This window comes from Acartia tonsa, chromosome 1 (genome assembly GCF_053477335.1).
Source record: "Acartia tonsa isolate MP-2025a chromosome 1, ASM5347733v1, whole genome shotgun sequence".
Classification (NCBI taxonomy): domain Eukaryota; kingdom Metazoa; phylum Arthropoda; class Copepoda; order Calanoida; family Acartiidae; genus Acartia; species Acartia tonsa.
The window spans coordinates 5275340-5291267 of NC_137260.1; the positions used below are offsets into that span (position 1 = coordinate 5275340).

Below are 15928 nucleotides of genomic sequence, written 5' to 3' on the forward strand. Positions count from 1 at the left end.
TCTTTTCTGCCCGATAACTCCGCCCTCTCATAAGACGACAACTGTCTCCTTTCCAATATCCATAACCTTATTTCATTTAGGATCTCGTCCTGCTGAAGACTACTTTGCCAGACAAACTCAACATCCGCCTCATCCTCTGCAGAATGTACCTGCATAATAGAGTAGATTTGATCCAGAAATGGTGAATCATCCAGGTAAGGATCCAAAATTTTATTATCTGTCTCTCTACACTCCTGACAATCCTTCAGTCGATGATTCTTACAATCTAACTCAGTTCTCGACAAATAATCTACGTTCACATGCTTAGTCCCCTGTCGATGGATAACTGTAAAGTCAAAGCTTTGCAAGAAAGTTATCCATCGATAGGTGACACCGTTTATTGATCCTTTAGCCCAACGTTTATAATGCACTAGTGAAATACTGTCTGTCCGAACCAAAAACTCACGAAACCTACAAAAGTGTAAAAAATTCTTTAATGCATATACTAATGCACCTAATTCTCCTTTATAGGAAGGATAATTTTGTTCTGCAGCATTACACTTCTTACTACAGACACCAAACACTCTCTCCACACCATCCTGTTCTTGCGAAATAATCCCTGCAAAATACTGAGAACTATAATCTACATCCACAATAAAAAGATTAGGATTATCCCATTGAGGATAGCCTTTACACATTTCAGTCTTGAACATTTCCATAAATTCAGTCCATACTCTGTTCAACTCTTCTGTCCACTTTATTATAGTGTCATTCCTGTGACTATCCAACATGCACGACCTCTTGGCATAATCAGCAAAATATCCTCTGTAATAATTAGTAAATCCCAAAAATTTCTGCAACTCCTTCCCTGTTCTAGGCTTGCCCCAATCCTTAATCCGTTCCAGATATGCAGGATTCATTTTCAATCCATCGGCACTAATAATATGTCCCAAATAATGGCATTCTCTAGTCAATAAATCACACTTATCTAAATTTAATTTCAGGTTGACCTGCCGAAGAACTTGAAACAGTGCCTGCAGATGCTCTACATGTTCCTCTGGACTTGATGAAAACACGATCAGATCGTCCAAGTAGCTGATACAGAATCCATACATACCTGGCAAGATAGACAGCACCTTATCCATCAGAGCACAGAACAGGCTGGGTGCATTACACAACCCAAATGGCAACCTGTTAAACAAATACATCCTGTTTGCTGCACTAAAAGCTGTCAACGGTTTAGAGTCTTCATCCATAGTCATCGAATGGTAGGCCGCTGTCAAATCAAGAGTACTGAACACCTTGCCAGAACCCAGCTTCGTCAGATTATCCGAGATCAGTGGCAGCGGCCACGCCACCCGCTTAGTCACGTTGTTGAGGTTGCGGAAGTCGATGACAAACCTCAACTTAGCCTCTGCTCCAGGTGCAGCCTTCTTTTTCACAGCAAAGATAGGACTGGACCAATCCGAGAAACCCTCCTCAATAATGCCAGCATCCAGCCATTTGGTCAACTGTTCCTTCAATTTAGCGTCGTACTCTGGATTCAAAGGAATATTTCTGGCCTTCACAGGTTTAGCTCCAGGTAACAATTCTATATTATATGTCATTAATCTACAATCACCAATATCTGAATCATTCATTGAAAAGATATCAAAATTTTCCAAACAAATTTTAATAATCCTGGGTTTCAATTCTGGATTTTCCTTAATCATCTGGTTTTCATCTAACTTCAACTTTTGAATAATAAACTGTACCCGTTCATGCATTTTTTGCCCCGACAACTTTTCTGGCTTATCCAATTCATTAATTGTTTTATTACAGGTAACATCTTGATTATCCATGATGAAACAATGCCCCATCTTCACATTTCTCAGCAAGGTAATAGGTTTTATTGACGCATTAACCACATTAACCACACAGGACCCATCTTTCCGTGGCTGATACACCCCCTCAATAATCATAATCCCATTGCCACTTGTCATCTTAGAAGAATTAGGGGACACGTACCAAAGCCCATCATTCTTTAATCCAGTCACATGCACCACAGCGGTAGATCCTCCAGGATAAAAAATCGTTTTATCCAGCAACTTCACATTATACTTCGTTGAATATAACTCTCCAAACCCACCCCCCTCCTTTATCCCTGGCAAGGTAGGTTTAGATGGAATTTCAGAATTCATTCGTCCGGACAAAATAGGAATTTTCTGTATCTCTGCCACCACCTGTTTCTGTAAACAGGAATTAATAGGAACAGATTCCCCACAAAATTCAAACTTATCTTCATCCAAACAAATATTAATTTTATTCTTTTTCAGGAAATCAGATCCAAGATTTACCAACCTACTCGTCACCTCAGGTACATAAAATATCTCCGTAAACACAGCTTGAGTTCCAGCAAATCTAAATTTCAACTCAACATATCCAATAATATTAACTTTCTTTAAATCTACTGAATATGCTGATAATTTAGCAGGACAAAACTCAACTCCATGTTTATCAAGAATTTCTCTAGATATCAAAGAATTAAAATTATTTCCTGTATCAATAATTCCTAACTCCTTCACCGGAATATCAGCCCCAGGCACAAGAAATTCTAAATCCGCACAAATAGGCATTTTCGTTATCTTCAAAAACCTCACAATCTCTTGACAACACTAGTCATTATAATTAATATATCCATATATTTTAGATATACATCATTCCACTACACAGCAGTCAGCCCCTCATCTGTCACCAACCGCCAACATACTGTTCAATTTATGAAATCCTGTACATCTCCCAAACTACCAGCATCACACAGCTACACTCCAAGCTTTTTTTTATACAGGTAAGTACCTCTCGAAGTATTCAACCTTGCATAGGTACTTATCAAAAAATAATATATAGTAGATATATATATATATATATAAATATATATATATAATGTTTTCATTAACACGATCACACCTTGACTGACGAATAAACAAGACAGTAATGCTTTATAAAGTTGAAAGCAATAATGTAAATACAAGACAGCAAAATTAACTATTTACAGTACTATAGCCTATATAATGAATATGAATAAAAGAACGCTCTATAAATTTCATCCTAGAATGAGATTTATACATCAAATCAATCATATCCATTACATAGGATATTGCTGGAAATTGTTTCTGGCTATGTCAGCAATCATAGCCTCATACTGTTTCTCATCTCTGCTCTTTTCAGAATCCACAACAGGCCCCACCTGATTGCCCCACCTATCCACAACAGGCCCCACCTGATTGACTGTCTTCTTCAGAAACTGCTCAGGTATTACCCTATTATTAGGCACTCCAGGACCCTCTTTCTTTTCGCTACCGGCTGAGAAAAACTTAGCTTTGGTCTTTCCTATGCGAGAATCAGGAGCTGGCGGCTTGCCATCTCTCTTCTGCCAGCAACTAGCCACTACATGACCTTTTTTCCCACAATACCAACAAATCATAGTTTTAGCCTTCGAATTCAGAGCCCCAATCACGTTCTCAACCTGATCCCAAGGAATATCATCATCCCCTTCAATCCACGCATTATTATCGCCAATCTCAGTCCTGCCCTCCATATCAGATACATGCACTTCACTGATTACAGGCCTAGCTTTCACCTCCCTAGAATCCTCTAGCCTCAACCCTTCCATAGCCTGAGAATAACAGGACGTTACATTTTCAGGTGATACGTGTCCAGAACGAGCCCAACTTACATAATGCTGACCTCTGCGAATCAAATAAGTCAAGAAAGCACTGTAATCTTCCAGGTAATGCATAGATTCAATGAAATTAGCCATATCTCTAGCTAAATCAGAAAACAGCAAATTCTTAGCCACATTATTATAGAAATCACGCCAAGATTGTCTAGAAATTTGACCAGGATGCATAAGCCTAAACAGACGCAATTTAGCATTGAAAAACACATCCACATTCTGACCACTCTTTTGTTTCAGGGCGTAAAAGAATTCGGTAGCCGACTCTGTATCAGCAAAGGGTATCACCAACCTTCTTATCAACAGGTAATAACCTAAAGCACTTAAGGAAGCATTAGCCTCCGGCGTAATCAACCTCCCCATCTTCTTCCCTTTGCACTCAAAAATCCTATTGTACAGGATGTCCTTGAAAAGCATAGGATCCTCCAACTTTGCGAACCTAGCAACCCTCCATAAGGATAAGAAATAATCCTCAAAATCAATATTTCCATCCCAAAATGGAGCATCCCGCACAAAATCACTATCCCACTTGACTCCTCTTACAAGACAAAACTCCTTAAACTGCTCCTCTACAGTCTGTTGGCTTACACTACCGCCGGCCACCTTTTTATAGGCCTTAAGCACTTCAGCCCTTTCCTCAATTAAAGGAAATATATCCAACAATTGATTTTCATATTCGGTCAGACAACTCTCACGAACATTCATCCAATTTCCATTCCCAACAGGACCTAAAAACTCAATCTGCGAAAACTTCAAATGTCCAGGAGCACTTTTCCCTCTTTTAGCCTCAAAATTTGTAGAATCCAATTTAGCCTCCACACTCAAACGATTAATGAAAGATGTATTAAACGAATCATCCCCCGTCGCCTTGACTGCAGATACACTAGCCCCCATACTTGTCTCATACAAAAACCCGCTAATATCCCCATCCACTGGCAATTGCGCCACCTTTTTCTTAATAGTAGCCAAATCAACATCATAACCTAACTTCTTATGCTCATCAGAGTTCTTAAACTCTTTCACCTTATTCTCCAGCCGTTTATTCGCCGCCGTTAACTTATCCACCTGATCTTTGACAGTCGTATGCTCCTGCAACATTGCCCTAACATATTTTTTTATGCTTTCAGGCACAACGTCATTCTCCACCTCGCCCAACGCCAACTCCACATTCGCATTGGCACCTGCACCAGCATCCTCAGCCGCAGCATCCTCCTCCTCCCAATGTTCGGGAGTTCCATCATCATCCTGACTGTCATTCTCCCGAGGACGTTTAGGCGGCCGTCCACGCTTGCCTTCAGTTTTACCCCGCTCTCCTTTTTCTCCATCAGCCATATCCGAGCACTGGAACTAGATCCGCCGTGAAATTTAGATCAAAAGAGTTAAAGAATGAAATTCCACAGAAACCTGAAATATAAATCAAGTTAGAAATATAAAAATTAAAACAAAACTGTGAAAAATCCGAGATAAAAAAATATCTCAAAAAGTGAGTGACTTCAAATTAAACACCACTTCCCCCCACCCTTAACTCAGCAGCAGGTCTAAATAACACGTAGCACAATAAGACTGCGCCAAATGTGATATAGACAAACAGCATAAGCTAATGATAGAGTAGACTTAATGTTCAATTCAAAATGCAAACAGATTTTCAAGTATTTATTATATTGGATTAAATGCAGTTTTTGAGTAAATAAGATTATATATTGATACTATATTTAGAAATGATTAAATATGTTAATAAGTCAAAACTACTGATTATTCAAAGCTGGATAGTTCTGAAGTAGCAGGATGTCTGTCTGTATATCAGGACACCAAACAACAGGATGACTGTCTGTTTAATTAATACAATGTATTAATTAACTATGCACTTTGAAGGGGTAGAATATCTGCCTATGCAAACTATCTAAAGTAGTAGGATGTCTGTAAATAGCTGTATTGGTCTTAATAAAGACTCGAACCCAAACCAGATAATGTTCTGTGTTAGGACTCTCAATATCAACTGACTTAAATATATTTTCTCTTTATTCTTTCTGAGAGCAATTAAAGAGCAATTAAGAGTAACAATTAACATATGGTCTGCAAACTTAAATATATGACATCACAACATAAATATATGACAATAGGATGCTGTGTTTTCTAATGTTGTCTTTCTTTTACAATATCTAGACTTTTTAACATCAACCGTTTCATCCTGATTTTTAAATTGTTTGTTATTAATGAAGAATATAAATTATATAAAGAATTTAAAAAATTTAAAGAAAAAAGAAGATATAGGTAGAAACAAGGATCACAACATACAAAAAAAGCAAAGCAAAAAATTAAATAAGTGAGCAATAGAGCAGTTGTTCAGTCATAAAAAAAATCACATGGTCATTGATCTGTTAATATGGAATCTCCACTGAAAATCATAGCAGCCGAGAAATTCACTTATCCCCCATTACCATTTTCTAAAGACAGATGGACATTTCGAATTAAAGTAGTTTTGCTATAAAGTTTTTTTTAAATAACTATTCTAATTCTAAAACCAACAATTTCCTTAATATTGGAGACAACTTCAAGAATAGGAGAAGCAGATTTTTCAATTGTTTCAATGACTTTTACATCTTCATTATTTTCTTCTAAGTGTTCTTCATCATAATTCTGATCTAAATTTGTGTTGGTAATTCCATTCAAGTTTTCTTTGTCACTGCTTCCCTCTCTTGATTCTGGAGTATTACTTACAACAGCTTTAATAGCTCTACCACTTCTGGATGTTTTCAGGATCTGTGAATGTGTTTTTTCATGTTTCATACAATCTCCAAGATCTGTAAACACTTTGTTGCATACATCACATGAATATGTTGAATCAGTTGCATTAAGTTTTGATGATTTATTTTCAACCTCTATATGATTAGGTTTTTTCTTATTTTTAGAAGTGTTATCTTTGCACTTGCCCGATTTTTTGTGTTTATGCACATAAGCATTAATTGTAAACCCTTTTTGGCAGAAATTACACGAATATGGATAAATTTTCAAGTGACATCTTGTATGTTGCATTAGTGTTTCATATCTTGTATAGCTTTTTTTACATTTATAACATTTTGGAGCTTTAAGCTGCTTGGGGTTACATTTATTAACATGCATTGTAAGATCTTCCATTTTATTAAAAACAGCCAAGCAATCATTACAAGGATAGATTTCTTTCAACTTATTTCGAAAATTATCTTTATTTTCACTTTTTTCAACTTCAATGTGTTTAGGTTCTTGCTCATTGTTAGATGATTCATAATTTATGTTATCTTTGCACTTTCCTAATTTTTTGTGTTTATGTATTCTACTATTACTTTCAAAACCTTTCTTGCAGATGTCACATGAATATGGATAAATTTTCAAGTGACGTCTTGTATGTTGCATTAGTGTATCATATCTTGTACAGCTCCTTTTACATTTAGAACATTTTGGATACTTCATCTGGTTGGGGTTACACTTACTAACATGTCTAGTAAGATCTCTGTAATCTTGAAAGAGAGTAGAGCAATCATTACAAGGATAGATTTCTTTTGATTCATTTCTAAATAAATTTTGCGGAGCAACTTTGCAATTGCCTTTAAATATCCTCTTGTGTTGATTCAAACTTGCCTTAGTCGTAAATGATTTGGAACCATAGTCACATAAGTAAACAGAACTGACACTGCTTTTTTCTTCCTTATGAATGTCACGCTTTTGGTTTGGTTCAACAGATTTTGTTTCATTCGTGTCATGTTGTTCTGTTCCATTTCTATCATAATTGTTACTGTTGGTATTATCCAAATTTTCTGTTTTCTCTTCTCTTTCATCAGAATTCTTATAATTAACATCTTTAAGAGTTCTGCCTCTTCTGGATGTTTTTAGCTTTTGTGAATGTGACTTTCCATGTTTCATACATTCCCCAGGATCACATTGAAATACAGAATCATTTATGGCGTCAAATTTTTTATCTTGAAGATCAACTTCCTCAATTTCATTGTCTGTTTCACCATTTGCTTGATTTTTTGGAAAATTTAAATTACAATTTTTCCTTTTATTAATGTGATTATTCAGTGCAGCTTCAGATTGAAATGTCTGTTTGCATGTTGTGCATGATATAGATTCAATTTTGTAACATCTGTTATATAGTTGATGTTGTAAGAAATATTTTTTTTGTACAAATATTTTTTTACATTTAACACATGTAAAATGATTTGCAATATGAATTTTTTTGTGGTAATTTAGGGTTTTAGCCAATGAAAATTCTTTTTCACAATAATCACATTTAAAAGGTTCTCGGTGTTTTGATCTTCTGTGGCTGTGCAAATTTGAGCTTGTTGTAAAAACTGCTTCACATAGATTACATGAAAAAGGTAAAATATTGAGATAGGCACGAGTATGTTGTATGAGGGTAAGTTCTCTTGAAAAAGTTTTATGACATAATGTACAAGTAGTTTTTGATTTGTCTGGGTGCTGGGAATCCCAGTGCTTATTCAATGTATCTTTATTTGAAAATCTTTTTTGGCAAACATTACATGGATATAAATCTTCAGTTTTGGTTGAATTTTTGTTTTCCAAATGAGCAGTAGCCTCACTAGAAAATGTCTTAACTTCTTTATCTAAAGCAAACATAAACAATATCAATGTACTTTGATAATAGTAACTTATTTATAACGATATTAAAATTTTTTTAAAAAGGGAGAGGTAGGTTGTGCTAAAGGCGTGAGTTTTGAGGCTTAAAAACTTTAATAACTTAAATTCCTCATTGAAAAGAACCATAGTATATAGATCTTTTCAATAAGGAATACACATATTTAGTGAATATTATCGTTCTACTACTGTTTTAAAGCCTTAAAACTCACCCCTTTACGGAATTTTAGCACAAACTACCTCCCCCTTTCTATTTAGCCTTTCCCAGTGCCCAATGACCTTTTTATAATCTTTCTATAAATCAATGTAAATCTCAAATTATTTCAAATATTATTAATTCATTATACATTCATTATATTAAAATAAATATTTTAAAAATAGTAGGTATAAAAGTCTTTCAGAAAAACATAACCTGATAAACAAATTCATAACTTTAAAAAAAATTTGAAATACTTTTACCTGTTTTTATGTCTGATTTCAAACTGTTTTTATCATTATGAGTTGTTACATCATCCGAATATTCTCTGGGGTCACTCTGGACTAATTCTTTTTTCAATAAAGAATCTTCTTGATCATCTAAAAAATATAACAAGGATTGACACGTCTTTAATCAAAGTTTTTGTAAAAGCTACTATTAACTTTATGAGGGCTTCTTAAAAAAAGATAGGAAAAAATAAGCGTTTTCTTTTTAAAAAGTCTCATCATTAGAAGATTAAAAGTGTAAATTAAACTGTTTTTGATTCTCAATATATATAACAACTATGACTAATGGTGAAATGATTGAATAAATACAACAAAATGACTCACAAGATAGCTGCTAGAATTAAATATATATACCTGTAATTCTTGACGTATTTTGATTACCAATAATATAAGAATTGTCCGAAATATCACCAAATTCAGAGGATTGTAACATAGTCCTAAAATCCCCAGTAATCATATCAACAAGGGCAGTGCTTTCTTCTTTGACCTTAACGTTTGTAATAAAAACTTCTTTAAAACGCCCAACATTTTTTGGCTTTGATTTTTCCTTTTGCAATTTTGATGACTTTTGATCTTTTATGATTGTATTAACTTTACTAGGAATAGTAGGGATAACTTCAACAGTATTTAAACTTGTGTAGTCATCAAAAATATCTTCAAGTACATCTTGATGCGCAATAGTTGACTTCTCGTGAATAACATCATCGTTATCTCCGTCTAGAAGCTCATCAACGGTAGCTTCACCAAAGTTATCATCATAATCTTGCATATCAGTAGGTACATGTTTAATATCAAAGCTGTTGTTTGACTTACCAAAATGATCATTAATGACAGAACCATCACAAGTATTTTTATCGTCAAATAATTCATCAATATCTTTATTTGTAGATTCATTATCACCATTTGAAATAGATTTTTCGTAGTTTTCATTATTGGTGTCAAAAGCTTCTTGGATACCAGGCTTATTTAAGAATTTTTTGAAGTTACTTAAACTTTGGTCAACTTCTTGTTTCAGATAGTCTGTTGGTAGATTAGTAGGATCAACTTCATTTAGATCATTGGCACTTGTATCTTTCACATTATTTTCAATTGGAATAATTGAATAATCTTGTTTTAAAGACAATAGTTTCACTAATTTAGATCTTAACTTTTTCAACTTCACTTCGACTTTTCTTTTGACATGACTCATAGTATGTTTAACATATTCTTCAGATTCTATAAAAGAAAAATCACAAACATTGCAAAAGAAATTTGAAGATTCAAATTCCTTATTAAACAGTTTATTTGAATTATTCTTTGTCTTTCTCTTAAATCTTTTCCTTTTTTCTGTTTTGCTCTTTTGTTTTTGCTTCTTGACGGTTGTATTACTATTCATTAATATAATATTCTTTGTAGCGGATATTTTGAAGCCTTTCTTAGAATGCTTCATTTTATGTTTAAGAAGGACGCCAATTTTGTGAAAAACATGACCGCACAATTCACAAGTATTTGTCACATCTCGGTTATTTACACTGCCGGAAAAATCTTTGTGATCAGAATGAGTTTTTATGTGTTGTCTCAAAGCAATGTTTTGAAAATAAGAATTATCACAAAAGTTGCATTTAAATGGCCTTTCTCCGGTATGGGTCCTTCTATGTGTTAACATATTACCTTTTTGTAAAACTTTTTATCGCATAAATCACATGGAAAAGGCAATTCGCCAAAATGCATTTTTCTATGGGTGTTAAGATCAGCAGATTGGGAGAACCGTTTATGGCATAGATCACAGGAGTATTTTTCATGTTTGGCATGACTTAATTTATGTGTAAGGAGATTAGTATTTGTATTGAATGCAAAATTTCAACTCGAACATCTTTTGTCCTGAAAAAAAGGATTTATTAAAATTTTCTTTTCTACAAAACTGCTAGGTATATTTTTGTTATGAAACAGAAATGACAATAATACATTGCTTTCCCTGTGAGTGCCTAGCCCGCATAGACCCCCTTCCTTATCTTTAAAATAAATTAATAATAAAAAGGGGTGTTAATTAGGGTGGGTCGATTTTGGACATTTTATTTTCTGAGACCAAAGCGAGGATCTGCAAATGATTTTTAAGAGTATAATACACCTCTGTACATAACAAAACACCAATATCAGAGAATCTTTTTCCACATATTTCACAAGAGTTATAAAAAAATTGAACAGGGGTTCCCCTTGGGACAAGTTACTTAAAAAACATAAAAAATAACGTCAGGTTTATAATAGGACAGGTTTTCTATAGATTCTTTTTAAAAAAATAAAGAAAACCCTCCGGTTTGCTTACAATATACACATAATCTCACGCGGAAATACCAACTAACCATACAATATATAAAAAGGCCATTCTCATGTAATTTATGTTGCAAATCACTAACTTTTTGAGATATTGTCAAATAAAAAAAGTTCGGTCAGGTCAATGTTAAAATTCTTTATCGCAATCATATCTATCCAATGCCCCATATATTCTACTAAAACATATAAAAAGATCACTACTCTAAGTACTATACTAAATATTTTATTGGTCATTCTTTGTTGTTATGTGTATTTTGTTGTATAAAAAGTTTGAAGTTCTATTAAGTAGTAAATGCTATCTAAAGTTGTATTTATGACAAAAAAGTTTTTGCCATATATAACATGCAACGAAGTTGAAAATAAAAATGAAAAACTCATTTTTTAAGGAAAATCCCTGGTCAAATCTTTTAATTTTAATCAATAACTTAATATTATGCACTACTACGTTATTTAAAATAGGAAAAACTTACAGTTCACTATTTTTTTAAAATGCACTTCGTGAAACTATCCCTTTATCCTAAATCTTAAAACCGCTAACGACCAGACATTCAAATGTATAGCTATTTGTAAATGGGTGTCAAAAATTTATTGAATCAGAACTATGGCTTCATGGTGCTCCCAGGAAGGGCATTGAGGAGTAGAATCAGGAACTTTTTACCGTTTCAAAAAATCTCGTTTCAAGCCTGAGAAAATCTGGACAATTATCAATAAACCTTTAAAAATGGTGGTTTTTTTTGTCATTTCTAAGGCTAGGAACAAGATATTTTGAAATGGACAAAAGTTCCTGATTCTACTCCTCAAGGCCTTTCCTGGGAGCACCATGCAGCCATAGTTCTGATTTAATAAATTTTTACTCTCATTTACAAATAGCTATACAATTGTATGTCTAGTCGTTGGTAAAAGGTTGGTAAATAAAGGGTAAGAAAGCAAAATAAAACTTTGACTGACTTATAGTCGGAAATTCATTATTAAACTGGGGAAATGCAAAAAAAATTACCACTCTAGCACTAAAAGGAATGGAGATAATAAGTGGATATGACTTAAATGTCGTCTTTGCATATTTTTTTTATTAATTAAATACATTTTTAAGTGGTCACGTTCAAAAATTTTTAAAATTCTTTTTCGGTCAGAAATTTTATTTAAGTTAGTTTTATCTGTTGCACATCCCCTCTTTGTCTAATTCCAATATGAACCCGCCCTAGTGTTAATTTTCGTTTCTTTACGTCTAACTCTGTGAAGCCTAATGTTACCAAAAGAACTACCCCCCTGCCATTTTAATTAAATTTTCTTTGCTCGACTTGGCACTTAAAGGGAAACCACCAACACAATGATTGAAATGGGTAGTTGCACAAAGTGCATTTAAACTTGAATTTAGTGAACAGCATTTTTTTCTGTTCAAAAGTTTAAATTACATCTTTAGGTCAAATATTTTAAAGAATTTAAATTTTCTACCAGGTAGTTTAAAAAATATCAGGACTTAAAAATCATATTTTTTGTACCTATGTATGCAACATAAATGACTGTGATGTTTTCACAAAAAAGCAAGATGACTATTTTGGTGGTGCCTAATTGATTGCTATTTATTGTAATCAGGGTTGGTAAAAACCCGATTTTTTTCAAAATAACCCTACCCAGTGGGTTTTATTAATAAAACCCAGGTTTTTTTGGGTTTTATTGTTTTGTAATGGTTATTACCTAGGTAGAGATTTCTAGATATAAGGATAAATCCTTATGATAAGGTAACAGGATGTTTGTCTGTACCAAAGGATCTCGCTAAATCGGTATGGTTCTTCTTTAAAGGGTAGCTTTTCATAGGTACAGGGAAAATTTATAACTATTTTGGGAGAAATCGTCCCTATAAAATTTCCTCCCCCACCAAAAAAAAAATATTCCTCCCATCTCAAAAAAGTATTCTTCTTTTTAAATCTTAATCTCAAGTGCCCCTAGAGGCCTCTAGGGGCGGAACCGTTAGTGTTCAATATTTTCGGTGTACATATTTTTAGGGGGGGTATTTTTTCTATGGGAAATTTATTTTTAGAGGATGGTGAGAAGCTACATTGTAATTGAGAACCATATGATATTGGTTCAGTGGTTAGAGAGTTATTTTGGTACATATAGACAGACATTCCGTTACTTATATATAAAAATAAGCAGTTAAAATGAAGTTATACAATAGTTAAAATAAAATGTTTCTATAATTTCTATTAGTTGTTTGAAAAAGTTACTCCTTATGAGTCAAAATAGGTTTAACATTATCGATAAAAGGTACATTTAAAAAAAAAAAACAATTTGGGTTTTTACTTAGTTTTTTTTTGCCAACCCTGATTGTAATACAAAATTATATATATGTTAGATGGTATTCTTGAAACTTATGCTTGCAATCAAAAATGTTGTTAAATGCACTTTCTGCAACTATCCCTTTGAATATAATGCATATGAACATCCGAAGCTTTGTCTCTTCTCTTCTTATCCTTTCCCTATATCCTTTAATTTTCTTTCTTGATCCTTTCTCGTCATCATTTTAATAAAAGAATTAGTATTGCCTCTACCAAATATTTTTTCAGGTAGGTAAAATTGTATAATGTAAATGAAAACAAATCTAAAAAAAGACCATTTCGATCAATTGAAAAAAAAATCGGAAATGTTTAAACATAAATCAACAAATTGTTTTATGTTTCCTTCTGTGTTGGTTTTGAAACAGATGTATGTACCCTAGATATAAAGTAGCTGTGCTAATAACACATGAATGTTAAGATCAAAATAGTTAATCATTAATAATAGTTAAATAATATTGTTGGATTTCAACAAACTTCGTTAATTTCCATACTATAGTCTGTTTCCAATGTTTAATCATCTATATGAAGTTCTATATGCAGTTTGTAATCTGTTTCCGATTTTATATCATCGATTAAAGTTTCTGTTTCTATTTTCAGATCCTCATTAATACTTTTCTGAGTGTCAGATTCACTACTTTCAAGAGAAGGTGAAAGCATAATCGTTGATGATAACTTCATATGTTTTTTTGATTTATTGTGTTTATATAATGTTGCGCTTGCACTAAAAGATTCCTTGCATAATTCACATTTAAAGGGCTTCTCGCCAGTGTGAGTGTTTAAATGCTCTAACATATTTCTTTGTTTAGAAAACTTCTTTTGGCAAATATCACAAGAGAATGGTTTTTCAGCTGTATGATATTCAATATGTGTCTTAAGAACACCTTTTGTTAAAAATCTCTTTTGACAAATATCACAAGAAAAGGCCATTTCGTCATGATTTCTTATGTGCATATTTAAAGAGTTTTTATAATGAAAGGTAACTCCGCATATTTCACATGAATATGCCGTCTCGCCAGAATGAACTCTTGTATGCTTATCCAAAGACCTTTGTTTGGCAAAATGTTTACCACAAATATTACAAGAAAATGGCTTTGTATGAACCCTAGAGTGTGCTATTAATTGGCTGTTGCTTGAGAAACCTCTACCACATGTGCTGCAATTGAACGGCAAGACACTATTGTGTGTAATCTTATGACTATTCAACTGACTTTTAATATAATATGACTTATCACACAAGTCACAAGAAAACAGTTTTTCGCCGGAATGAACTCGTTTGTGCTTGATCAAACTTGATTGCTGAGAAAATGATAATTCACAAAGATCACATGAGTAAGGCGTTTCACCATTATGAGTTCTTATATGAGTTTTTAGTGTTGTCATATTTACAAACGTCTTATCACAAATTTTACACTTACGGGCGTAATGTTCCCTTTTTGTATGAAGTGCTCTTGTGTGCCGTTGCATTGCTATCTTGGACTTAAATGACTTTGTGCAAAATTCACAATTAAAGCTTTCTGTGCTTTCCTCATCTTTGTTTGTCTGGGCGTCAGAGGTTTTCACGTTTTTAGTAGACTGAAAAAATAGTTAATAAAGTTTATTGGGAACAGATATATTGAAGTTTTTCTTAAGAATACAAATATTTAGACATTGATTTAGTAAAAGAAAAGATGTAGCATCAAAAGATAAAGGCTATCAAATAAATATGTTTCTTAAAATCAAAATTGATCAAACAATTATAATCTTTTGACAATGGAATACCTCTGAATGAATTTTCTTGTGAGTAATCAAAGCACTACGGAATGTAAATGTCTCTTTACAAATATCACATATAAATGGCCTCTCACCAGTATGGATCCTCTTGTGTGCAGTCAAAGTAGTCGTGGCAGAAAATGCCTTGTCACAAATGTCACATTTAAATGGCTTCTCTTTAGTATGCACACGCATGTGTACAGTCAAGCTAGAGCCTTGAACAAACCCTTTTTTACATATACCACACTCAAATGGCTTTTCTCCTGTATGAATCCTTTGGTGTACCGTTAAGGAGCCTGCTGTAGAAAATGTCTTATCACAAAAATCGCATTTGTACAGCTTTAAGCCGGAATGAATTTTTCTGTGGGCAAACAAATTACTCGAAGCAGAAAATGCCTTGTCACATAATTCACATGAGAATGGTTTTTCACCGGTGTGAGTTGTCTGGTGCCTTCTTAATCCGTCCGGCTGTGAAAATTTCTTGTTGCATACGTCACATGAATATGGCTTAACGCCTGTATGAATTCTCATGTGAATTTCAAGTCTGTATTTATTACACAGCACTTTATTACAAACTTCGCATGTACTCATTGTCATCTTGAGAGAATTCTGAAAAAAAAGAGATGATGATAATTACTAAAATCTTTAATAAATATTTATATAAAAATAACAGGATGGGAGTGTGTGACTGTTATAAAGGATCTCTTCAACGGCCGCTGATCCA

General features: G+C 33.4%; 1 protein-coding gene and 1 long non-coding RNA gene across 2 annotated transcripts; both read right to left on the minus strand.

The window, feature by feature from the left end:
* Nucleotides 1–7481: 7481 nt before the first annotated feature.
* On the minus strand, nt 7482–10504 carry LOC145304020 (uncharacterized). The gene is made up of 3 exons (XR_013873960.1): nt 9164–10504; nt 8786–8902; nt 7482–8295 (listed from the first exon to the last, which is right to left on the minus strand). It is a non-coding gene; the product is annotated as an uncharacterized LOC145304020 (long non-coding RNA).
* A 3331-nt stretch (nt 10505–13835) lies between these two features.
* LOC145303971 (uncharacterized) lies at nt 13836–15818 on the minus strand. The gene is made up of 2 exons (XM_080145711.1): nt 15214–15818; nt 13836–15027 (listed from the first exon to the last, which is right to left on the minus strand). Exons 1-2 carry the CDS (start codon nt 15799–15801, stop codon nt 13966–13968), a joined length of 1650 nt encoding a protein of 549 aa, XP_080001837.1. The 5' UTR covers nt 15802–15818; the 3' UTR covers nt 13836–13965.
* Between the last annotated feature and the right edge of the window lie 110 nt (nt 15819–15928).